Source organism: Electrona antarctica (assembly GCF_951216825.1).
Source record: "Electrona antarctica genome assembly, chromosome: 10".
Taxonomy (NCBI): domain Eukaryota; kingdom Metazoa; phylum Chordata; class Actinopteri; order Myctophiformes; family Myctophidae; genus Electrona; species Electrona antarctica.
This window is the reverse complement of record NC_136791.1, coordinates 52,823,756-52,847,642: the sequence shown is the minus strand read 5'-3', so window position 1 is coordinate 52,847,642 and position 23,887 is coordinate 52,823,756. Positions and strand designations below refer to the sequence as shown.

The 23,887-nt window shown below is 41.7% G+C and overlaps 5 protein-coding genes across 7 annotated transcripts in view; all 5 read right to left on the bottom strand.

Moving 5' to 3' along the window:
- Window positions 1-2,478: 2,478 nt before the first annotated feature.
- On the bottom strand, window positions 2,479-7,342 carry LOC306931736 (protein brambleberry-like). Its single transcript, XM_079513314.1, has 10 exons — window positions 7,182-7,342; window positions 6,735-6,971; window positions 4,968-5,190; window positions 4,360-4,452; window positions 3,934-4,149; window positions 3,702-3,836; window positions 3,501-3,580; window positions 3,210-3,272; window positions 3,027-3,117; window positions 2,479-2,618 (listed from the first exon to the last, which is right to left on the bottom strand). Exons 1-9 carry the CDS (start codon window positions 7,182-7,184, stop codon window positions 3,037-3,039), a joined length of 1,131 nt encoding a protein of 376 aa, XP_079369440.1. The 5' UTR covers window positions 7,185-7,342; the 3' UTR covers window positions 2,479-2,618; window positions 3,027-3,036.
- A 2,718-nt stretch (window positions 7,343-10,060) lies between these two features.
- On the bottom strand, window positions 10,061-12,091 carry LOC306931746 (uncharacterized protein). The gene is made up of 2 exons (XM_079513336.1): window positions 11,748-12,091; window positions 10,061-11,450 (listed from the first exon to the last, which is right to left on the bottom strand). The coding sequence occupies exons 1-2, from the start codon at window positions 12,071-12,073 to the stop codon at window positions 11,210-11,212; spliced, it is 567 nt and encodes a 188-aa protein (XP_079369462.1). The 5' UTR covers window positions 12,074-12,091; the 3' UTR covers window positions 10,061-11,209.
- A 3,304-nt stretch (window positions 12,092-15,395) lies between these two features.
- LOC306931737 (protein brambleberry-like) overlaps window positions 15,396-23,887 on the bottom strand; it is a 31,737-nt gene continuing 23,245 nt past the window's right edge. For 2 of the 3 annotated variants that reach the window (XR_013791050.1, XM_079513315.1), the window contains exons 9-10: window positions 16,116-16,216; window positions 15,396-15,700 (exon numbers count right to left, since the gene is read on the bottom strand). Coding sequence is in view for 1 of the 3 variants with exons in the window: in XM_079513315.1 (XP_079369441.1) it covers window positions 15,646-15,700; window positions 16,116-16,216 (156 nt within the window). In the remaining 2 variants the exon portion in view is untranslated. The remainder of the gene's footprint in view (window positions 15,701-16,115; window positions 16,217-23,887) is intronic. The other variant, XR_013791051.1, reaches the window with a different exon arrangement.
- On the bottom strand, window positions 16,304-18,472 carry LOC306931747 (protein brambleberry-like). The gene is made up of 5 exons (XM_079513337.1): window positions 18,353-18,472; window positions 18,068-18,142; window positions 16,781-16,880; window positions 16,478-16,570; window positions 16,304-16,379 (listed from the first exon to the last, which is right to left on the bottom strand). The coding sequence occupies exons 1-5, from the start codon at window positions 18,353-18,355 to the stop codon at window positions 16,324-16,326; spliced, it is 327 nt and encodes a 108-aa protein (XP_079369463.1). The 5' UTR covers window positions 18,356-18,472; the 3' UTR covers window positions 16,304-16,323.
- Window positions 22,135-23,253, bottom strand: LOC306931028 (uncharacterized protein). The gene is made up of 2 exons (XM_079512202.1): window positions 22,910-23,253; window positions 22,135-22,612 (listed from the first exon to the last, which is right to left on the bottom strand). The coding sequence occupies exons 1-2, from the start codon at window positions 23,233-23,235 to the stop codon at window positions 22,372-22,374; spliced, it is 567 nt and encodes a 188-aa protein (XP_079368328.1). The 5' UTR covers window positions 23,236-23,253; the 3' UTR covers window positions 22,135-22,371.

Here is a 23,887-nt window from a genome sequence, read left to right as displayed (position 1 = left end):
TCATTAGGCCTAGGCCTAAAAATAAAATAAAAAAGGGTACCTTGCAAGCATCATTCTGGTCAATAAATGAGCCTGGCATCTGTCTAAATAACAAAATACCAGTATTCAGTTTTAACTTGTCAATGCATCAAGTGCTACGGGCTAAGGTGGCCAAAGTAGCCCACACAGTATAAATAAATGTTAATCAATAGTTACATTATTTAACAGTACTAGGTACATACTACATACTGTCTACTTAGACTTGTGTTACTTGCCTGCGCTTCATATTCCACTTAACATAACAAAACCTCTGCCGCCATCTAGCGAGTAAAAGAGGAGTTGCAGTACGAGCTGGTATAAATACAACTGTAGGGCATTCAATCATCCAATGTGGTTATGAAATAACTATTGTAGCTAGCGAGGTAACATCAGGTACGGTCGCCCCTTTTCCATCTCGCCCCACTACTCTGGGGCGAGCAGTCTCGTATTCCTATCAGGTCAGTGTCTGCTTTTCTCAATGCTGACCACATCTTTTCAAGAGACTGAAAAAACGAATAAAGTATGGTATGCTGCCAACAAATTTAATATAGGCCTAGCTAGGCCTAATACTCAAGAAAGACACTATTCCAAAAAGAAAATAAAAATAACTCTTTAAATCATATAAGACACAGTGACACACTATACACGCTCACGTGATTATATTGTTTACTTGTTGCCTACTCACGGTTATATGTTGATTGATGATAGTCTATGGTCTTCTTGCCTGATGGAGTCCAGCGATAGATTTATGACAGCCAGCTGGGGCTATTTGTTAATGATCAGTAGGCCTATTAAATAAACAGTAGCCCAAGGGCTCAAATCAGATCCAAAACAAAACTTGTTAGTGTGTGTGCGTGTTTGTTTTTCTCTTGGTGTTATGCCTTTGCGCACACCTGTGGCATGGCTGGCTTGATTAACTATGTTGCTAATTCTCAAGTCTTCGCTCTTAAAAGTTAAACATTCAAAAGCTTAACATAAAGCGACAGTAAAAGTTTGACGTTCCCCCGCTCATCGCCTCCTCCTTTCAAAATTCTATACGCAGGTCAGCAGCTCCTGACTGACATATCAGCAACATAATAAGATCTAAGACTAAGATCAGCCAGACTTGATTTCCGGCAGGCTGTACAGGCGCACACTCACCTCAACAGTGCCACAGGCTAATCACCTCCATGCCACGCCCCATCGATGAAATAATTTGTTCAAAAGTAGCCCAGACCAAGTATTAACTGCATACATTAATGTACTTTTCAGATAGTCGACATTTCGTTAAATATATATATATATATATTCTAATTCATTGATAGGATATTTTTGATTTTCTTGAGCTGTATGCCATAATCAAGATTAAAACAAAAAGGTTTTAAATACTTCACTTTATGCACAATGAATATATATATGAAAGTTTCACTTTTTCAATTATATTACGGAATAAATTTAACTTTAACACAATATTCTAATTCATTGAGATGGACCTGTATAGTCCCTTTGATCCTTGAGCAGTGCACCACAACTTCACACTGGAGTCAACACCCATCTACCAGGAGATTTGAGAGCACTTTGTGATTCAGTATGTTGACAAGCTTTTATGGAGATGCTGATTTTGCTTTCCACAATTTTACTAATTGGTGTACTGACCATGGTATTACTTTACAGTGCTTATTTTACTGACCAGCCAACTGGCCTGACCCCCACAGAGCTTATTTTCATTTTATTTTAAAGGTTTAAAATACTTCATGGACAATGCATTGATAATATGAAAGTTTAACTTTTTGAATTATATTACAGAAGCAAACTTTTGCACAATTCCTTTTTTTTCCTTTTCGAAGGAGCTGTTGATTGCCTCAGAGGCACAGAGGAAACAGAGCCTGTTAAAGTTGTACATGTAACTAGGTACCATTATGCCTTTCAAACCAGTCAGGAACGGCATGTTATAGGAATAGGAACCCTCCTATTTAGTCAATTGTGTTACAACAGCAGACAGAATTCCTGCCCATTACTTGCATTCAGGAGTTGTGGCGGTCAAGTAGGGAGGACCATAGACATAGAAAAGTAGACTCCTCTTCCGGCACTCTGGCGGATGCTCTCAAGTGAGGGCAAGCTTCCGTGTGGGTGCCAAATAAGAAATAACAATGAAAAGGGACGTGAGTCACATGACTGGAGGCTGCCACGACACTCTAACTATGGCCGCACTTCCGCCCTCTGTGCGAGACAGGTCACTCCAGTGAATTGCATGAGGCATCTACCTTTCCATGTCCATTATTATGCAATGATGTTTTGAAATGAATGAACTTGAAATACTGAAGCAATAAAATCTTTAATAAAAAAGTAAAAACTGTCCAAGACATTTCAACAATCAAGATAAAAGCAATGCATGTTCTCAAACATGTCATAAGCAACAAGGTTACTGGGGTTTTAGTTTTAGTTAGCAGACTAACCTTTAGCAAGGAAACTACAGCAAATATCATTAGACAGTTAAGGATTGACATAAGAGGTATAACCTCCTTCATGTAATCTGCAGAAGTCCTGTCCTTTCGCAGCCCTCTTCTTACAAGCCTTTCCAGTCTTTGTAATGCCATTGCACAGCTGACGGAGACAGAGAGCTACATCAGGAAAAATAAAAGATGACATTAGTACATGGAACAAAAGCAAACTACACAATGAGTAATGAATTATGACTGTTCTGACAACCCTGAAAAAAGTTGGTGATGATGACATTAAGATAAAGGATAGAGTTTGTACAACAGATGGTGCAACTATTCACAATTGTAGTTCTTCCTTGGCCTACTGGGAGTGTGCTTGCAAGTTTCATGCCGGGGATGAGCTGTTCATGAGAGCAAACTATGGTCTGCATTTGCCACGGTTCCCACCACTTCCACCGGCATGGAAACTGGAAGCTTCATGCTGAAAAGTTATAGACTGGATAATATTGGACATGTTTCTAGTGTCTTGTGTGATCGTCCTTTAGGGGCCGAGTTATACATATATACACACACAACAAAAGAACTAACCCATTGCTGGTTAAAGACTGATTAGGGCTAGGACACCATCTGCATCAAAAACACTTCCCAAGTTTCTTAAGTACACATCTTCCACGAGTGCCTTAAAGAGAGAAAAAAATAAAAATATAAAACAGAAATGTGCATGAACTATAATATATACAGTATATACATACATACACACAGTACACTCACCATGGACTGGCTGAGTGGGCCTATGAACTTTGGTGTGGATCGACAGCGTAGCTTTGAGAATACCTATACACAAGAAAAATCACTCGTGTAAAGTGAGGGGCACGATTATCATACATAATCACATTCTGGCCATTCACTTTTGGTGTCCTCACTTTTCTGTCCCAACCTTTTATTCTCACTTTTTAAGCCCTCGGCCAATCAAATCACTATGGGGAACACACACACACACAAAGCTGGGCATAGGCCCCTCAAAAAACATGAGGCATGACATGCATTTGAAAGTTTACACACATTCAGTGTCCTGCTGCACACTATTGAGACAGCCGTCTTGATCCAGCAGATCAGGTGCCAGGGATCCATCCGGTTCATCTCTGAAGATGAAGAGATAAGATAAAGAAATTAAATAAGATGCAGACAATCAGATAAAACCAACAGGCAGTAACTTTGTCTGGTATGCTTGTGCCAACCCTAGAGAGTTATCTGCAGCCTCACCGCTCTGGTGTAGAGGATCGACATCGATGGTAGGATCATGCTTCTCTGCTTCCACAATTTCGCATGGGGGCAGGCTGGCTGGCTTCACCTTGAGCCGAGTGTACGCCCAAAGCAGCTGATTCACACAGCAGTGACCTGTGCAAGCATGTCATACACTTAAGATAATTAAAATAACCAAAAAAAAAGGGAGCCTCATCATATAATCATATCCATCACCAATAGAAGTCCATACCCAGAGAAAGAGTAAGTAGCAACCGGCTGATGCTTTTCGTATCCTGGCTAATGCAGTGCTGGTTGAGCAGAGCCACTGCATTAAGGGGCACAGTGAGCACCAGCATGAACCGGGTGAAAAGGGGCCAGCCAAGGATTGCCAGTAGAACTGCACACAGTAAGAAATGACGTATTGTGTGCACAATGGCACAGGTCCACATGGCAGCTAGTCTCAGACCTGAAATCACAGAGGCACAACAGAAAAGTGTCTGAAAATACACATTTGGCCATATTGCAGGTTTCATTGATTTGCAGGCCAGTGCTTGTGAGACATGTCAGGCAGAATACTCTTACTGCTGGTTATGATATCAAATGGGTATCAGAGCCCCATCAGTCCAGAGAAGTTGCATCGTCAGTGACATTTTCGTAAAATGGACGCGATTCTCACCTGCCCAGCCGAGGTAGCCCTGGATGATGTGAAGCCGCTCTTCTAGACGGTACTGCATGTTGTCAAGGTGGTGGCACACCAGTGTGCCATTCTCTAGAGGATGCCATGAGACAGCAAGTGATATACTTTGCTTGTACAAATACACCTACTAGTCAAGGTAAACTTTATTGTCGACAAGGGAAATTTGTCTTGGGCTTTCACCCCAGCTACAGCCACACATAAAATATCAATGACAGACAAAAATACATTACAGAGGGAGACACAACATTACATCATTGCACACATGTGGATAATCTAGCCTCACACAGTTACTGCTGTTTCAGAGCCTCGTTCAGCATCTTGGTTGATGCTGGTACAAACGATTTTTTAAATCTGATGTACTTCCACTTTGGTTCTTTGTATCTTCTCCCAGAGGGCAGAAGTACTTACTAGCGTAAGATAACTACTTTTTTCCACTGCAACTTAAAATGACCACCTGCTAAAGCGTGCCGAGTTAAGCATGCTTTGCTTCACTCAGCCATGTGAATGTAAAAAACTGTGAAATCTGTAAAGTCAAATCGGTGGTCAAACCGAGTATTTTGAATATCCAAAGATTCACACATTCTCACCCATCCTCTGTGTGATGACCTGAATGAGCTGTGCAACCAGTTCCTGTCCAGAGGCGATGAGGGCCTTTTCTTGGCTGAGATGCTTCAGGTTGGAACTCAGGGAACTCTCCAGCTGCTCCTGACCTTTCCACAGCTCCCCCTGTTGAGACTGCAAAGCACTGTGGCCCTGCAATAGCTTGTCCAAGGAGGCAGAAGTCAGCTCCCTCAGCTCCAGCTGTCCCTCCTGTTATAATGGAACGTGGACATGAGGCAAGACATACCATTACAGCTTGTCCTCCAAACAAATGTGCAAAAGTCAACACAGCAACTCTACCTTCAAGTCATTCATTGCATCCAGTTGGCTGGTAGCTGTGGAGATTAGTGCGTTGACAGTAAGCTCTGCCCTACGGCGGAACTGCTGCTGGCGAGTGGCATAGCACACAGAGCGTGCTCGACTGCTCACTATGTGGTATGCAGTCCACTAGCCGCAATTTGCAACTCTAGATTTTTTTACAATGGGATGAATCTAGAGTTGCAATACCCTCCATTGACTCCCCACTCATCATTTTGCGTTTGCGATCTGCTGGTCTTAAACGACGTTAAACTCACCAACATTGCAGCTGTAGTCCAAGCTTGAATTTTGCTCTTGCAATCTGCAAAGCTTGTTTTTCATGAAAATCCCCCGTAGACATGTTATGAGCTACTTTCTGTCCAAAATATTCCACAAGTGATATTCCGAGCCGCCATTTTGTAATTCTGCGACTGGCCGTAAAACAAGACGTGAGGGGGAGAGCTTGTTTAATAGAATCTTACCTGCGCAGGTAAGACACCCAAAGAAGAAGCCGACGCAGCGCGACGCCCCGTCACGCACGGCCTTCTATTAAACAAGCGCTCTCCCACACGTCTTGTTTTACGGCAGGTTGAAAAAATACAAAATGGCGGCTCGGAATATCACTTGTGGAATATTTTGGACAGAAAGTAGCTCATAACATGTCTACGGGGGATTTTTATGAAAAACAAGCTTTGCAGATTGCAAGAGCAAAATTCAAGCTTGGACTACAGCTGCAATGTTGGTGAGTTTAACGTCGTTTAAGACCAGCAGATCGCAAACGCAAAATGAGTGGGGAGTCAATGGAGGGTATTGCAACTCTAGATTCATCCCATTGTAAAAAAAAATCTAGAGTTCCAAATTGCGGCCCTCCACCTCTGCCTGGCAGTTGAAAAGGACCACTCCTAATTTGGCAAGCTGCTCTTCCGACAGGCTTCCTTCAACTGACCAACCACCTGGGACACAACAGAACTTCTTACCAGTGATTCCCAAACCTTTCCATATGAGAAAATCACCACCCATCTTACCACTTAACATAGCAGCTGGGCTGTGTGTATTATAATGATCAAATTGATTGTGTTCCGATTTGATCATCAAATTAAACATAGTATACCGGTAGGCCTACTTAAAGCTCTTTTTTACTTGTAACATCTAATTTTTTCTAGGTTTTAAAGAAAGAATTCTTAAGTGCCATTCATACTAGGAACCATGCATACATACATGCATAGACATGCATGCATACATACATAGTAATGTTAACAAAGTCTTGTGTTCTGCCAATTATTTGAGAGCCCACTTGCAATCAATATACTCATATACAAATCACTGCAGCAATGCTAAAGTGATAAAGGTACCACAGTGATTGATGGCGAACAGTGACAACAAATTTTGAATTCTTATGAGAACATTTTGATTTAGTTTGCTATTCTTTGCAGTATGCATTCCCTGTCAAAAAATACCTGTGAATGACAGATATCCAAAGGGCTGAGGTTCATCTGCCTTCTTTCAGACATTAACTTCTCATCTGCAACAGCCATCTCAAAAGGGACATCTCCTGCGTGTGTTTCGGGAGCTTGCTGTTGTGGTGTTGGAGTGGCAGCTGTAAGAGACTCAGTTTGCTTGAGCCACCCAAATAATCCACTGGCTGCAGGACACTGCAACAACACGACCAGCAAAAAGAGATGCTTCATGGCGAGCTGCGAAAGAAAGCAATGTGCAATTAGGCCTGATGCTAACTTTACTTGAAGATGAACTACTGCTTCTACGATTGTGCCCTGCAGTATAAGGCTATGGGACTTTCGGTTTTAAATCTCAAATCGAAATCAGACCAGCCTCTCCTCTTTAGCGTATTTTAAAGCTTTTTATAATATATAAATATTTTGTCATCTTAAGAACAGTTTCTTTACCATTTGTGCTGTGATGTAGTGTGGTTAGAGTTAACAAACTTACAAAGGCTTAAACTCAGGTGAGGTTTAGTGAGGTTTGAGTTTGACACAAACTAACTAAAATGAACACGAGTGACCAGTTCCAAAACAAACTATCAGTTACTACCTTATCAGTGTGCACACAAAATAGCAGAAAGGAAAAGATAATGTATAGGGCACAACAGGTTTTTATAGGGCAAGAGCCAATCAGTGAACTGCTTACACCTGGGTAATTGGGGGTGTGATGTGGACATGCATGCACTACCCTGAAATAGTGAAATGGGACTGATGTCCCTGTTACACATGCATGAATGATGTAACATTTCCTCTGTGATAGAATGAAGAGATGATTGGCCTAATAATAGAGGGTATGATGCGCATGCATAAAGTGAGTTTATCAATCAGATAGAACGTTTCTCTCATCATCAGTAGCCTATATTAGTGATTTTCTGGCGCCATCTTCTGGCGAAACATGGGAATTCGTGTTTATTGATTGAATTAATACTTTAACAATTCGCGAAAAAAGCCCAAGAAAGTAGGCTACAGTTCAATACAGGTCTGCTAAGCCTTAGTAAGACTGTAGGTGCAACTTCCCATAGACAGCCCATTCATCCAAACAGAAACGTCCTATCTAATTGTATTAAATAACTTAAAACTCACCAACATTGCAGCTGTACGGAAAACTTGAATTATTTTCTTTCTATCTGCAATGTGTTTGTTTGATAAAAATCGACTGTAGACATGTTATGAGCTACTCCCTGTCAAAACATTCCTTGCAGATGTTTTTTAAGTGGTGCAACCACTTCAGCTGTATGAAATACTTGCCATTAATATAATGGTTGCAACTGTATTAATTGATTGCCTGAGTCCTGTGGTGGGCGTTCTGCTCTGGTTTTGGTGAAATCTTAAGTAGTTCCGGTCATTTTGTGGGGGGCACAGGGGGCCATGCAGTAAAAGTAAATTAATCCACAAAACTAATGTTTTAACATATAGGCATGAAACAACCACTTTAATCAGGCGCAGTACTGTTTCCATAAGATTGCATTTGGAAAACCGGGGAAAACATGGTACTGCCTATGTTAAAATGTTACATATGCCTATATTAAGTTTATCAACTGTATCTGGGTTCTGATACCTTTACTTTTTGGAAAAAATACTGCGAAAGGGGTTTAATCCACTGTTTGTGGACAGGCTCGACGACTCCATTTCGATCTGTGCAGGGATGGCTTTCCGCGGAACCTCATCTTGGAGCTAAAGCGTAGATATTGAGGTTCCAAACGGAGCTAATTGAATATATAGGTGGAGATTGCCAGAGGTACCCTGGTGCCTCATGCTCACCTGGTAGAGGGCACACATTAATGCTCAATCCTTGCACAGCCGGCCCCGAGTGGAATAGTATGAGCGTAGACTCCCATTGTAACAATGGAATATGGAAGTGCTCATTCTATCTCAATGGGATAGTTCCAATGTTTGGAACTAGCCCATAGGCACCCGCTTTAATTGCGGCAAGATCAAAGCGTGTCGCCACTCTCTTACTATTCCACTCGGAGCCGGCCTAAGTTCGACTCCAATCTGAGGCATTTTTCTGCATGTTCTTAACCCATCTCTACCCAGCCATTTCATGTCTCCTCTCTTAACTGTCACTATCAAATAAAGACTTGAAAATGCCTATAGCCTACAATTAAGTTAGCTTAGTGTAGTGTAGCCTAGTTCCATCTATCTATCTATCTATCTATCTATCTACTTATTTTCTTATTCTTCTGTCTGCTCACAACGTTTTGACACTGAATTGTTTGTGTTTTATTATCTGCCTAGCTAGAATGAAGAAACTCTAAAAGCCTGTACTCAGGAGGATGCCCCAGCTAGGATAAAAAAAGTGGAGCAGCTAAAGGTCCAGTCGCTGGAAAATAACCTTTACCGAAAGCTATAGTGAACATTGTGAAGCAGAATAAAAAGGTCATGTTGAAATGTAATCTACTAACTAATCTATTGCTTTCAGTTGATTTTGAAATCTGTGTTGTAATTCATGCCCTCGCTGTTTTTGCCTGATTCACTGCCTATTTTGCTATTATTCTAATGTTGTTTTATGTTTTTGCTATTATTTTAATGTACGTTTTATGCTTTTGCTTTTCTTTTTTCTCATTTTTGCTGTGTAAAGCCTTTTTTTCCAAGACAACTGCGGATGTAACTATTCCAAGTCATTTAATCAAACTGCAACCAAATCATCAAGAAAGATTTAGTTTTTGACCTTTTAAGAGAATATATTGTACAAGATTGTCAAATACAACCAATTACAAAGAACAATAACATTTGCATGAACTGAATTTGATTAAACAAGATGTACAAAAGTATTGGCATCAAAATATACTTACAGTACCAGGGTACTCAAATTGTAAATTGTCAAGCTTGTTAAATAGCACAAGCTCATGTCCTGCCCTGTAATAGGCTTTTTTTCTTTCGAATAGTCGAAGTATGACTATGACATAGGTAGGACTTAAGTGTTTAAATCTGAAAAGCTATGGGAACCTGAAACAGTTATGCCACCTTCTGGAAGCCCAGGACTGGCGTTATGCACAGAGCCTATTATAGTTGTATCTAACAAACCACCTGTATAACTTTGGTAAATGGTCAGCAGCCTAATGTCAAGTGTACAATGACAATAAAAAGCTATACATGTCAGAACACTGGACTGCTGTGGTCCTTAACACTGTGATGCACTTTACCCTTACTGTTATGGAATCCATGTTGCTTTTCCCCAACAGCTGTGCAACATTTGTATACTCTTTCTTTCTCCAACTAAACAGGATATTTATTAAATAAAGCAATGTTGAACTTTGGCAGAATAGTATAGGACAGTGGTTTTGAACCCTTTTCATATCAAGGTCCATTATTTATTCAGCATCTGAGCCATGGACCATTTGATGACATTTAGCTGTTAGCTGTTTTTATACACCATTTTTCTACACAATTCCATGCTGTATTGATGTTGGTACCATTAGGAGAGATAACAGGCAAACGTTGATCAAAATAACAATTCTTCTACATTCTCTAATTGTGTAGATGTTTAACAATAATTTAACTCTTGAGAGCGTAAAATGAAACCAAATGCATTCTTACAGGTCCATTTGGTTTCATTTCATACTCTCAAGAGTAAAAGATATATAAGGGTTAAAGATCTAATAGTGATTTGTTTTGGTTCCACTGAAAAATCCCATAGAGAATTACAAAAATATTTATATCAATTATTCTAAGCTAGAATCAAGCCATCCAGGATCCTGGTGATTCATGACCATAAAACATTTGATTCTGTAAAAAAGGCAATGTTTCAGTAGAACCAGAAAACCACGCCCACTGCTAGGGCATAGCAGTGTGCGTGGTTTTCTGGAGGATATAGGCCTAGGGCCTATACAATAGCTACCTCTATAATTATATTTAAGTCCAAATATTGTCCATCTTTATGTTGCTTTTGTGCCAACCAGAAGTGATTTCATGACCTCTCACTGAATGGCAACGGACAAACCCAAACTATTTTTCCAGATTCTGCCAATATATTAACCACTTAAGTCCTATATACTTTGACGTACGACCAATTGCAAAAACAACTACATCTACAAGCTCACAGCATGTTGCATCGTGAGGCGCTATGAAGTATGAACTACTGTATTTCCAAAAATATACTGTAGGTCAGCAATATCAGTGTAATATATAGTATCTATTTTACCAACCGCCAGTTTGATATAAAGGCATTTCTCTAGTGCAATATATATAAATATTGCATATTCAGGACTCGACTTGTATCATACGCAGGTAGCTGCATAACCACCCAACATTTGAGTGGAACATCGTTCAGGAATTTTGTGTCTCATGCAAAATAAATCGGGCTTAAGTGGTTAAGTGTGCATACATACTGGTACCAAAACATCTGAATAGTGTTGCAGTACAATAATCTGACTGTTTCAAGTAGACAGTCAAAATGAGACGGAGTTCCACCTCTCCGGAGGTCTCAAATGTCAATGCAGGATGCGGTGAAGGTATCGCTCTGGGTCTTTAGCTCTTCCACTCCTTAACCCTGTCCTGGATGGTCTCTCAGGGGTCCCTGCTGGTCTCTGACTATCTGTGGCCTCGGCACCTCCTCTTTCTGTCCCTTTTAGCGTCCATGATTGTGGCTCTGGGTTACCATGTCCTCCTCCCTCTGAGTTACTGTCCTCCACAGGGTCCTTTGCCTGGCTGCTTGGTGAAACCTCAGCAATCCTGAACAACAAAGAGACTTTTGTTGAAACCTTATTGTATTAGGACTCAAGAGGCTTTAAAAGCCAATGAGTTCAGGCAGGTATTGAACTCAATGTTAAGCTTAGATTGTTCCAGTGGCGTTATGTTCGCAATTTCATAAGGTTTACATAAGTTCTCAGAAGATCTCACGTATTTGCTTGGCTTACTCAGCAGGCATTCAAAAATGTGCGTGTGGGCGTGTGCATGAGACTAATTCTGCATGCATGAGCAGCATGCACATGTTGGCATGCACAATCATCGGCCTCTTAGCTTTTCTACCTGAGGTGATTGAAGGCTTGCATCCAGCGTGAGCCCAGTGCGTCTCTCCCCTCGGCTCTGAGGCCCCGCCGCCGGCTCCGGGCCCTCAGCCCTATCAGTGCCTGAGCCAGCTCAGCCTCGTCCCTGTGGCCCCAGACCAGCTGGGCCCTCTGCTCTGCATCCTGGTCCCCCGCCACTCTGAACAACCTCTGAAGCTGCCACAGGTTCACTCCGCCGAAGATGTTCCCCGAGCCGGCCTTCCTGCCTCTCCGCTCAGCAAGACGCCACGCCACCATGGCGGGACCAGCCACCGTGGAGGACGAATGAGAAGAGGCCTGGGTGTCCATCCTAACCACACACTGGCTCTGCTCTGGTGGGGGAAATTAAAACAAGACAGAGGAGGAATTATACAAAGTAGGGTGACATTGATGACATCACGATGAGGACAAAATCAGTTGAGCTGTTCCTGAGAGCTCCATTAAAGCAACCATATGATATGAAAGCCTGATTGTTCAAAATTGGTTATTTGTGGGGATAGAAAACACATATGGGAGCCCCAAAAACACAAAAGAAATTGAAACCCAGCCATAGCAGCCTAGGCAGTGGCTCAGGAGTTAGAGCAGCCACTTGGGAATTGGAAGGTTCACAGTTCAATCCGCAGTTGCCTCTACAAGTGTCAAAGTGTCGACACTAACCCAGAGGGCAGCTAGACACTGAATCGCTAACTGCTCCCAATTAGCAGGTTGGTGCACTGCATGGTTTCCTCTGCTGTGGATGTGTAAATGTGTGTGTGTGAATGTAATGCACATTGTAAAGTGCTTCGGATAAAGGTGCAATAAAAAAGAAGGCACCATTGAAACCTTGAAAAGAATAGATATGCTGCTGGTACCACTTTCAACCTTGCATCCCTAATTTGACCAAAAACTGTCTGCCAAAATAGCAGATCTACATGCTCAGTGTGCTATGCGCTTGTAGATCTCCCATTTTAAGGCCCAGGCCGGCCTAGTGGCCCGGGCACCTAGGCTTCTAATGGGTTCGAGTCCCGATCCTGACGAACTGTCACTCCCCGTCTCTCTCTCTCCTCGTTTCCTGTCTGCACTTACTCTATCAATAAAAGGCAAAAAGCCCCAAAAAATGTAATAATCTCCCCTTTTTTTTTTACACTATTCGCCTGAATCGCCTTAGGACAAAGAAAATTGGGCTTATTGTAAGTAGTGAGAATACAAGTGATGGATAAAAATGTATATGTTGTTTACACATCATGTCAAGTTTGACACTGTTTGTCAGCACAGATAGACCCATATCATCGTTACCCTTGGCCTAGGTCCTGTTTCGGTGTTTGCACCATGTTTATGACCAAAATATGTTTATCTCATTCCCATAATGTCATGTCACTTTGTCTCCGTCTTGTTGCCTATTTTATCAGTAATAAGATACATTTCTGCCGCTCGCTGTCTTTCCCCAGTCAGTAAGCTGGCTATACTGTAGGCACTGTTTTTAATTCTGCACACAACTGCCATTCTTATCAGGCCCGTGACCTTGTTGAGAGTTGAGGATCCATTAACTCAGTGAAAGGGTAGGTGCAGGGTGAGAGAGTCAGGCTGCCAGGGCAACGCACCCAACTGAGGAGTCGACACATTTCCTATCTTGTGACGGCTACGTCACGACGCCTTCACCATCAACAATGTGCTGGACCAATGAGCGCTCGCCAACCATCGCCAACCATGGACCTGGTCATCCGACATCGCGGACATGGAATCATTTCCAGCCAATGATTAATGTCAACAAACTAACGTCATCTCCAGTACTAAGCCATGAACAATGATCAGAAGAAGAGAATTCGTTGTATCCGAAACACATTTCTCTGTAATTGTGATTTTACTGTTAAATAAATAATTAGCCGTGACTGCGCACGTCTGTAGGAACCGATAGTTAGATCCGAAATTGCATTAGGCCTACTGTAATGGGTGCCACGGAAAGTACAGACAACTCACCCCGCAATGTCAGAAAGTGAAGACAACTCACCTGGGTGAGTTGTCTGGACTTTCGGGGTGAGCTGTCCGTACTTTCTCGCCCAACTCGCCCCAGCGGAAAGTACAGACAACTCACCCCGACATGTCAGAAAGTGAAGACAACTCACCGGGGTGAGTTGTCCTGTATTCCTTATATATTATTGTAGAAATTGTTGTTGTAAAGTTCTGAAAATAGACTACTTCAATATCCAATAGGAACTATTTCACCATTAGTTCAGTAAAGTATATAAAAGAGCTCAAAGGCTACATATTCAGTCAGACAACTCACCCCGAAAGTGAAGACAACTCACCCCGAAAGTGGCCGAAAGTGAAGACATCTCACCCCCAAAAGTGAAGACATCTCACCCCTGGTGAGTTGTCCGGACATTCGGGGTGAGTTGTCCTGACAACTCACCAAAAGTGGCAAAAGGGGTGAGTTGTCTTGTTACCGCTTGATTAACTATGTTGCTAATTCTCAAGTCTTCGCTCTTAAACATTCAAAAGCTTAACATAAAGCGACAACCATTCTTTTGATTTCCGGCAGGCTGTACACTCACCTCAACAGTGCCACAGGCTAATCACCTCCATGACACGCCATCGATGAAATAATTTGTTCAAAAGTAGCCCAGACCAAGTATTAACTGCATACATTAATATACTTTTCAGATGGTCGACGGGAAATACTCTAATTCATTGATATAGGATTTTGATTTATATACTTCACTTTATGCACAATGAATATATGAAAGTTTCACTTTTTCAATTATATTACGGAAGAAATTTTACTTTTAAACACAATATTCTAATTCACCTGTATAGTCCCTTTGACCCTTGAGCAGTGCACCACAACTTCACACTGGAGTCAACACCCATCTACCAGCTGGGCTGGAGCTTTTACAGCACTTTGTGATTAAGTATGTTGACAAGCTTTTATGGAGATGCTGATTTTGCTTTCCAGATGAATTTGGCACCCGTCTACAATGCCAAAACTACTAATTGGTGTACTGACCATGGTATTACTTTACTGTGCTTATTTTACTGACCAGCCAACTGGCCTGACCCCCACAGAGATAATTTTCATGAGCTGTATGCTATAATAAAGATAAAAAAGGTTTTATCAATGAATTGAGAATATGAAAGTTTAACTTTTTGAATTATATTACAGAAGCAAACTTTTGCACAATTCCTTTTAGAAGGAGCTGTTGATTGCCTCAGAGGCAGAGGAAACAGAGCCTGTTAAAGCTGTACATGTAGTGTAGGTACCATTGCCTTTCAAACCAGTCAGGAACGGCATGTTATAGGAACCCTCCTATTTAGTCAATTGTGTTACAACAGCAGACAGAATTCCTGCCCATTACTTGCATTCAGGAGTTGTGGCGGTCAAGTAGGGAGGACCATAGACATAAAAGTAGACTCCTCTTCCAGCACTCTGGCGGATGCTCTCAAGTGAGGGCAAGCTTCCGTGTGGGTGCCAAATAAGAAATAACAATGAAAAGGGACGTGAGTCACATGACTGGAGGCTGCCACGACACTCTAACTATGGCCGCACTTCCGCCCTCTGTGCGAGACAGGTCACTCCAGTGAATTGCAGCAGCGAATGAGCATCTACCTTTCCATGTCCATTATTATGCAATGATGTTTTCTAATGAACTTGAAATACTGAAGCAATAAAATCTTTAATAAAAAAGTAAAAACTGTCCAAGACATTTCAACAATCAAGATAAAAGCAATGCATGTTCTCAAACATGTCATAAGCAACAAGGTTACTGGGGTTTTAGTTTTAGGAAGCAGACTAACCTTTAGCAAGGAAACTACAGCAAATATCATTAGACAGTTAAGGATTGACATAAGAGGTATAACCTCCTTCATGTAATCTGCAGAAGTCCTGTCCTTTCGCAGCCCTCTTCTTACAAGCCTTTCCAGTCTTTGTAATGCCATTGCACAGCTGACGGAGACGGAGAGCTACATCAGGAAAAATAAAAGATGACATTAGTACATGGAACAAAAGCAAACTACACAATGAGTAATGAATTATGAGTGTTCTGACAACCCTGAAAAAAGTTGGTGATGACATTAAGATAAAGGATAGAGTTTGTACAACAGATGGTGCAACTATTCACAATTGTAGTTCTTCCTTGGCCTACTGGGAGTGTGCTTGCAAGTTTCATGCCGGGGATGAGCTGTTCATGAGAGCAAACTATGGTCTGCATTTGCCACGGTTCCCACCACTTCCACCGGCATGGAAACTGGAAGCTTCATGCTGAAAAGTTATAGACTGGATAATATTGGACATGTTTCTAGTGTCTTGTGTGATCGTCCTTTAGGGGCCGAGTTATACATATATACACACACACACACACACAACAAAAGAACTAACCCATTGCTGGTTAAAGACCGATTAGGGCTAGGACTTCGGAATTCACCATCTGCATCAAAAACACTTCCCAAGTTTCTTAAGTACACATCTTCCATGAGTGCCTTAAAGAGAGAAAAAAAAAATATATAAAACAGAAATGTGCATGAACTATAATATATACAGTATATACATACACACAGTACACTCACCGTGGACTGGCTGAGTCGGCCTATGAACTTTGGTGCCGAGTGTACGCCCAAAGCAGCCGATTCACACACCAGTGACCTGTGCAAGCATGTCATACACTTAAGATAATTAAAATAACCAAAACAAAAAAGGAGCCTCATCATATAATCATATCCATCACCAATAGAAGTCCATACCCAGAGAAAGAGTAAGTAGCAACAGGCTGAGGCTTTTCACTGCACACAGTAAGAAATAACATGTGTACATCCACATGTCAGCTAGGCTCAGACCTGAAATCACAGAGGCACAACAGAAAAGTGTCTGAAAATACACATTTGGCCATATTGCAGGTTTCATTGATTTGCAGGCCAGTGCTTGTGAGACATGTCAGGCAGAATACTCTTACTGCTGGTTATGATATCAAATGGGTATCCGAGCCCCATCAGTCCAGAGAAGTTGCATCGTCAGTGACATTTTCGTAAAATGGACGCGATTCTCACCTGCCCAGCCGAGGTAGCCCTGGTGAAGCCGCTCTTCTAGACGGTACTGCATGTTGTCAAGGTGGTGGAACAGGGCTCCCAGTGTGCCATTGGCTGGTAGCTGTGGAGATTAGTGCGTTGACAGTCAGCTCTGCCCTACGGCGGAACTGCTGCTGGCGAGTGGCATAGCACACAGAGCGTGCTCGACTGCTCACTATGTGGTATGCAGTCCACTAGCCGCAATTTGCAACTCTAGATTTTTTTTACAATGGGATGAATCTAGAGTTGCAATACCCTCCATTGACTCCCCACTCATCATTTTGCGTTTGCGATCTGCTGGTCTTAAACGACGTTAAACTCACCAACATTGCAGCTGTAGTCCAAGCTTGAATTTTGCTCTTGCAATCTGCAAAGCTTGTTTTTCATAAAAATCCCCCGTAGACATGTTATGAGCTACTTTCTGTCCAAAATATTCCACAAGTGATATTCCGATCCGCCATTTTGTAATTCTGCGACGGGCCGTAAAACAAGACGTGAGGGGAAGAGCTTGTTTAATAGAATCTTACCTGCGCAGGTAAGACACCCAAAGAAGAAGCCGACGCAGCGCGACGCCCCGTCACGCACGGCCTTCTATTAAACAAGCGCTCTCCCACACGTCTTGTTTTACGGCAGGTTGAAAAAATACAAAATGGCGGCTCGGAATATCCCTTGTGGAATATTTTGGACAGAAAGTAGCTCATAACATGTCTATGGGGGATTTTTATGAAAAACAAGCTTTGCAGATTGCAAGAGCAAAATTCAAGCTTGGACTACAGCTGCAATGTTGGTGAGTTTAACGTAATTTAAGACCAGCAGATCGCAAACGCAAAATGACGAGTGGGGAGTCAATGGATGGTAGCCTATTGCAACTCTAGATTCATCCCATTGTAAAAAAATCTAGAGTTGCAAATTGCGGCTATAGCGACCCTCCACCTCTGCCTGGCAGTTGAAAAGGACCACTCCTAATTTGGCAAGCTGCTCTTCCGACAGGCTTCCACAGGTTGACTTCAACTGACCAACCACCTGGGACACAACAGAACTTCTTACCAGTGATTCCCAAACCTTTCCATATGAGAAAATCACCACCCATCTTACCACTTAACATAGCAGCTGGGCTGTGTGTATTATAATGATCAAATTGATTGTGTTCCCGATTTGATTATCAAATTAAACATAGTATACCGGTAGGCCTACTTAAAGCTCTTTTTTACTTGTAACATCTAATTTTTTCTAGGTTTTAAAGAAAGAATTCTTAAGTGCCATTCATACTAGGAACCCAAATAATCCACTGGCTGCAGGACACTGCAACAACACGACCAGCAAAAAGAGATGCTTCATGGCGAGCTGCGAAAGAAAGCAATGTGCAATTAGGCCTGATGCTAACTTTACTTGAAGATGAACTACTGCTTCTACGATTGTGCCCTGCAGTATAAGGCTATGGGACTTTCGGTTTTAAATCTCAAATCGAAATCAGACCAGCCTCTCCTCTTTAGCGTATTTTAAAGCTTTTTATAATATATAAATATTTTGTCATCTTAAGAACAGTTTCTTTACCATTTGTGCTGTGATGTAGTGTGGTTAGAGTTAACAAACTTACAAAGGCTTAAACTCAGGTGAGGTTTAGTGAGGTTTGAGTTTGACACAAACTAACTAAAATGAACACCAGTGACCAGTTCCAAAACAAACTATCAGTTACTACCTTATCAGTGTGCACACAAAATAGCAGAAAGGAAAAGATAATGTATTGGGCACAACAGGTTTTTATAGGGCAAGAGCCAATCAGTGAACTGCTTACACCTGGGTAATTGGGGGTGTGATGTGGACATGCATGCACTACCCTGAAATAGTGAAATGGGACTGATGTCCCTGTTACACATGCATGAATGATGTAACATTTCCTCTGTGATAGAATGAAGAGATGATTGGCCTACTAATAGAGGGTATGATGCGCATGCATAAAGTGAGTTTATCAATCAGATAGAACGTTTCTCTCATCATCAGTAGCCTATATTAGTGATTTTCTGGCGCCATCTTCTGGCGAAACATGGGAATTCGTGTTTATTGATTGAATTAATACTTTAACAATTCGCGAAAAAAGCCCAAGAAAGTAGGCTACAGTTCAATACAGGTCTGCTAAGCCTTAGTAAGACTGTAGGTGCAACTTCCCATAGACAGCCCATTCATCCAAACAGAAACGTCCTATCTAATTGTATTAAATAACTTAAAACTCACCAACATTGCAGCTGTACGGAAAACTTGAATTATTTTCTTTCTATCTGCAATGTGTTTGTTTGATAAAAATCGACTGTAGACATGTTATGAGCTACTCCCTGTCAAAACATTCCTTGCAGATGTTTTTTAAGTGGTGCAACCACTTCAGCTGTATGAAATACTTGCCATTAATATAATGGTTGCAACTGTATTAATTGATTGCCTGAGTCCTGTGGTGGGCGTTCTGCTCTGGTTTTGGTGAAATCTTAAGTAGTTCCGGTCATTTTGTGGGGGGCACAGGGGGCCATGCAGTAAAAGTAAATTAATCCACAAAACTAATGTTTTAACATATAGGCATGAAACAACCACTTTAATCAGGCGCAGTACTGTTTCCATAAGATTGCATTTGGAAAACCGGGGAAAACATGGTACTGCCTATGTTAAAATGTTACATATGCCTATATTAAGTTTATCAACTGTATCTGGGTTCTGATACCTTTACTTTTTGGAAAAAATACTGCGAAAGGGGTTTAATCCACTGTTTGTGGACAGGCTCGACGACTCCATTTCGATCTGTGCAGGGATGGCTTTCCGCGGAACCTCATCTTGGAGCTAAAGCGTAGATATTGAGGTTCCAAACGGAGCTAATTGAATATATAGGTGGAGATTGCCAGAGGTACCCTGGTGCCTCATGCTCACCTGGTAGAGGGCACACATTAATGCTCAATCCTTGCACAGCCGGCCCCGAGTGGAATAGTATGAGCGTAGACTCCCATTGTAACAATGGAATATGGAAGTGCTCATTCTATCTCAATGGGATAGTTCCAATGTTTGGAACTAGCCCATAGGCACCCGCTTTAATTGCGGCAAGATCAAAGCGTGTCGCCACTCTCTTACTATTCCACTCGGAGCCGGCCTAAGTTCGACTCCAATCTGAGGCATTTTTCTGCATGTTCTTAACCCATCTCTACCCAGCCATTTCATGTCTCCTCTCTTAACTGTCACTATCAAATAAAGACTTGAAAATGCCTATAGCCTACAATTAAGTTAGCTTAGTGTAGTGTAGCCTAGTTCCATCTATCTATCTATCTATCTATCTACTTATTTTCTTATTCTTCTGTCTGCTCACAACGTTTTGACACTGAATTGTTTGTGTTTTATTATCTGCCTAGCTAGAATGAAGAAACTCTAAAAGCCTGTACTCAGGAGGATGCCCCAGCTAGGATAAAAAAAGTGGAGCAGCTAAAGGTCCAGTCGCTGGAAAATAACCTTTACCGAAAGCTATAGTGAACATTGTGAAGCAGAATAAAAAGGTCATGTTGAAATGTAATCTACTAACTAATCTATTGCTTTCAGTTGATTTTGAAATCTGTGTTGTAATTCATGCCCTCGCTGTTTTTGCCTGATTCACTGCCTATTTTGCTATTATTCTAATATCGTTTTATGCTTTTGCTTTTCTTTTTTCTAATTTTTGCTGTGTAAAGCCTTTTTTTCCAAGACAACTGCGGATGTAACTATTCCAAGTCATTTAATCAAACTGCAACCAAATCATCAAGAAAGATTTAGTTTTTGACCTTTTAAGAGAATATATTGTACAAGATTGTCAAATACAACCAATTACAAAGAACAATAACATTTGCATGAACTGAATTTGATTAAACAAGATGTACAAAAGTATTGGCATCAAAATATACTTACAGTACCAGGGTACTCAAATTGTAAATTGTCAAGCTTGTTAAATAGCACAAGCTCATGTCCTGCCCTGTAATAGGCTTTTTTTCTTTCGAATAGTCGAAGTATGACTATGACATAGGTAGGACTTAAGTGTTTAAATCTGAAAAGCTATGGGAACCTGAAACAGTTATGCCACCTTCTGGAAGCCCAGGACTGGCGTTATGCACAGAGCCTATTATAGTTGTATCTAACAAACCACCTGTATAACTTTGGTAAATGGTCAGCAGCCTAATGTCAAGTGTACAATGACAATAAAAAGCTATACATGTCAGAACACTGGACTGCTGTGGTCCTTAACACTGTGATGCACTTTACCCTTACTGTTATGCAATCCATGTTGCTTTTCCCCAACAGCTGTGCAACATTTGTATACTCTTTCTTTCTCCAACTAAACAGGATATTTATTAAATAAAGCAATGTTGAACTTTGGCAGAATAGTATAGGACAGTGGTTTTTAACCCTTTTCATATCAAGGTCCATTATTTATTCAGCATCTGAGCCATGGACCATTTGATGACATTTAGCTGTTAGCTGTTTTTATACACCATTTTTCTACACAATTCCATGCTGTATTGATGTTGGTACCATTAGGAGAGATAACAGGCAAACGTTGATCAAAATAACAATTCTTCTACATTCTCTAATTGTGTAGATGTTTAACAATAATTTAACTCTTGAGAGCGTAAAATGAAACCAAATGCATTCTTACAGGTCCATTTGGTTTCATTTCATACTCTCAAGAGTAAAAGATATATAAGGGTTAAAGATCTAATAGTGATTTGTTTTGGTTCCACTGAAAAATCCCATAGAGAATTACAAAAATATTTATATCAATTATTCTAAGCTAGAATCAAGCCATCCAGGATCCTGGTGATTCATGACCATAAAACATTTGATTCTGTAAAAAAGGCAATGTTTCAGTAGAACCAGAAAACCACACCCACTGCTAGGGCATAGCAGTGTGCGTGGTTTTCTGGAGGATATAGGCCTAGGGCCTATACAATAGCTACCTCTATAATTATATTTAAGTCCAAATATTGTCCATCTTTATGTTGCTTTTGTGCCAACCAGAAGTGATTTCATGACCTCTCACTGAATGGCAACGGACAAACCCAAACTATTTTTCCAGATTCTGCCAATAGATTAACCACTTAAGTCCTATATACTTTGACGTACGACCAATTGCAAAAACAACTACAATCTACAAGCTCACAGCATGTTGCATCGTGAGGCGTATGAAGTATGAACTACTGCATTTCCAAAAATATACTGTAGGTCAGCAATATCAGTGTAATATATAGTATCTATTAGCACATAATAGTATCTATTTTACCAACCGCCAGTTTGATATAAAGGCATTTCTCTAGTGCAATATATATAAATATTGCATATTCAGGACTCGACTTGTATCATACGCAGGTAGCTGCATAACCACCCAACATTTGAGTGGAACATCGTTCAGGAATTTTTGCTATTTGTCTCATGCAAAATAAATCGGGCTTAAGTGGTTAAGTGTGCATACATACTGGTACCAAAACATCTGAATAGTGTTGCAGTACAATAATCTGACTGTTTCAAGTAGACAGTCAAAATGAGACGGAGTTCCACCTCTCCGGAGGTCTCAAATGTCAATGCAGGATGCGGTGAAGGTATCGCTCTGGGTCTTTAGCTCTTCCACTCCTTAACCCTGTCCTGGATGGTCTCTCAGGGGTCCCTGCTGGTCTCTGACTATCTGTGGCCTCGGCACCTCCTCTTTCTGTCCCTTTCAGCGTCCATGATTGTGGCTCTGGGTTACCATGTCCTCCTCCCTCTGAGTTACTGTCCTCCACAGGGTCCTTTGCCTGGCTGCTTGGTGAAACCTCAGCAATCCTGAACAACAAAGAGACTTTTGTTGAAACCTTATTGTATTAAGACTCAAGAGGCTTTAAAAGCCAATGAGTTCAGGCAGGTATTGAACTCAATGTTAAGCTTAGATTGTTCCAGTGGCGTTATGTTCGCAATTTCATAAGGTTTACATAAGTTCTCAGAAGATCTCACGTATTTGCTTGGCTTTCTCAGCAGGCATTCAAAAATGTGCGTGTGGGCGTGTGCATGAGACTAATTCTGCATGCATGAGCAGCATGCACATGTTGGCATGCACAATCATCGGCCTCTTAGCTTTTCTACCTGAGGTGATTGAAGGCTTGCATCCAGCGTGAGCCCAGTGCGTCTCTCCCCTCGGCTCTGAGGCCCCGCCGCCGGCTCCGGGCCCTCAGCCCTATCAGTGCCTGAGCCAGCTCAGCCTCGTCCCTGTGGCCCCAGACCAGCTGGGCCCTCTGCTCTGCATCCTGGTCCCCCGCCACTCTGAACAACCTCTGAAGCTGCCACAGGTTCACTCCGCCGAAGATGTTCCCCGAGCCGGCCTTCCTGCCTCTCCGCTCAGCAAGACGCCACGCCACCATGGCGGGACCAGCCACCGTGGAGGACGAATGAGAAGAGGCCTGGGTGTCCATCCTAACCACACACTGGCTCTGCTCTGGTGGGGGAAATTAAAACAAGACAGAGGAGGAATTATACAAAGTAGGGTGACATTGATGACATCACGATGAGGACAAAATCAGTTGAGCTGTTCCTGAGAGCTCCATTAAAGCAACCATATGATATGAAAGCCTGATTGTTCAAAATTGGTTATTTGTGGGGATAGAAAACACATATGGGAGCCCCAAAAACACAAAAGAATTTTATGGTATAGGTCCTTTAAATAAATACTTTTTGAAATGTCTATGGGAAAAATGCATTGGGAATTATTTCCTGGGCCTGGCGTCGTCATGAAAGGGGGCGGGACTGCGACGCTCTATAGGGCCTAGTCCATATCACAGTTACCAACGTTCAGCCCAGCCATAGCAGCCTAGGCAGTGGCTCAGGAGTTAGAGCAGCCACTTGGGAATTGGAAGGTTCACAGTTCAATCCGCAGTTGCCTCTACAAGTGTCAAAGTGTCGACACTAACCCAGAGGGCAGCTAGACACTGAATCGCTAACTGCTCCCAATTAGCAGGTTGGTGCACTGCATGGTTTCCTCTGCTGTGGATGTGTAAATGTGTGTGTGTGTGAATGTAATGCACATTGTAAAGTGCTTCGGATAAAGGTGCAATAAAAAAGAAGGCA

Coding starts and splice junctions, on each gene's coding strand:
- LOC306931028 (XM_079512202.1), bottom strand. CDS start 23,235: ATGGACACCCAGGCCTCTTCTCATTCGTCCTCCACGGTGGCTGGTCCC. Junction 22,613..22,909: donor CAAGCCTTCAATCACCTCAG/GTAGAAAAGCTA, acceptor TTTGTTGTTCAG/GATTGCTGAGGTTTCACCAA.
- LOC306931746 (XM_079513336.1), bottom strand. CDS start 12,073: ATGGACACCCAGGCCTCTTCTCATTCGTCCTCCACGGTGGCTGGTCCC. Junction 11,451..11,747: donor CAAGCCTTCAATCACCTCAG/GTAGAAAAGCTA, acceptor TTTGTTGTTCAG/GATTGCTGAGGTTTCACCAA.
- LOC306931736 (XM_079513314.1), bottom strand. Junction 3,581..3,701: donor CGATCCTCTACACCAGAGCG/GTGAGGCTGCAG, acceptor CTTCATCTTCAG/AGATGAACCGGATGGATCCC. Junction 3,118..3,209: donor GCCCACTCAGCCAGTCCATG/GTGAGTGTACTG, acceptor TCTCTCTTTAAG/GCACTCGTGGAAGATGTGTA.
- LOC306931747 (XM_079513337.1), bottom strand. Junction 16,881..18,067: donor GTGGATTATTTGGGTTCCTA/GTATGAATGGCA, acceptor TAATCTCCACAG/CTACCAGCCAATGGCACACT. Junction 16,380..16,477: donor GCTACTTACTCTTTCTCTGG/GTATGGACTTCT, acceptor ATGCTTGCACAG/GTCACTGGTGTGTGAATCGG.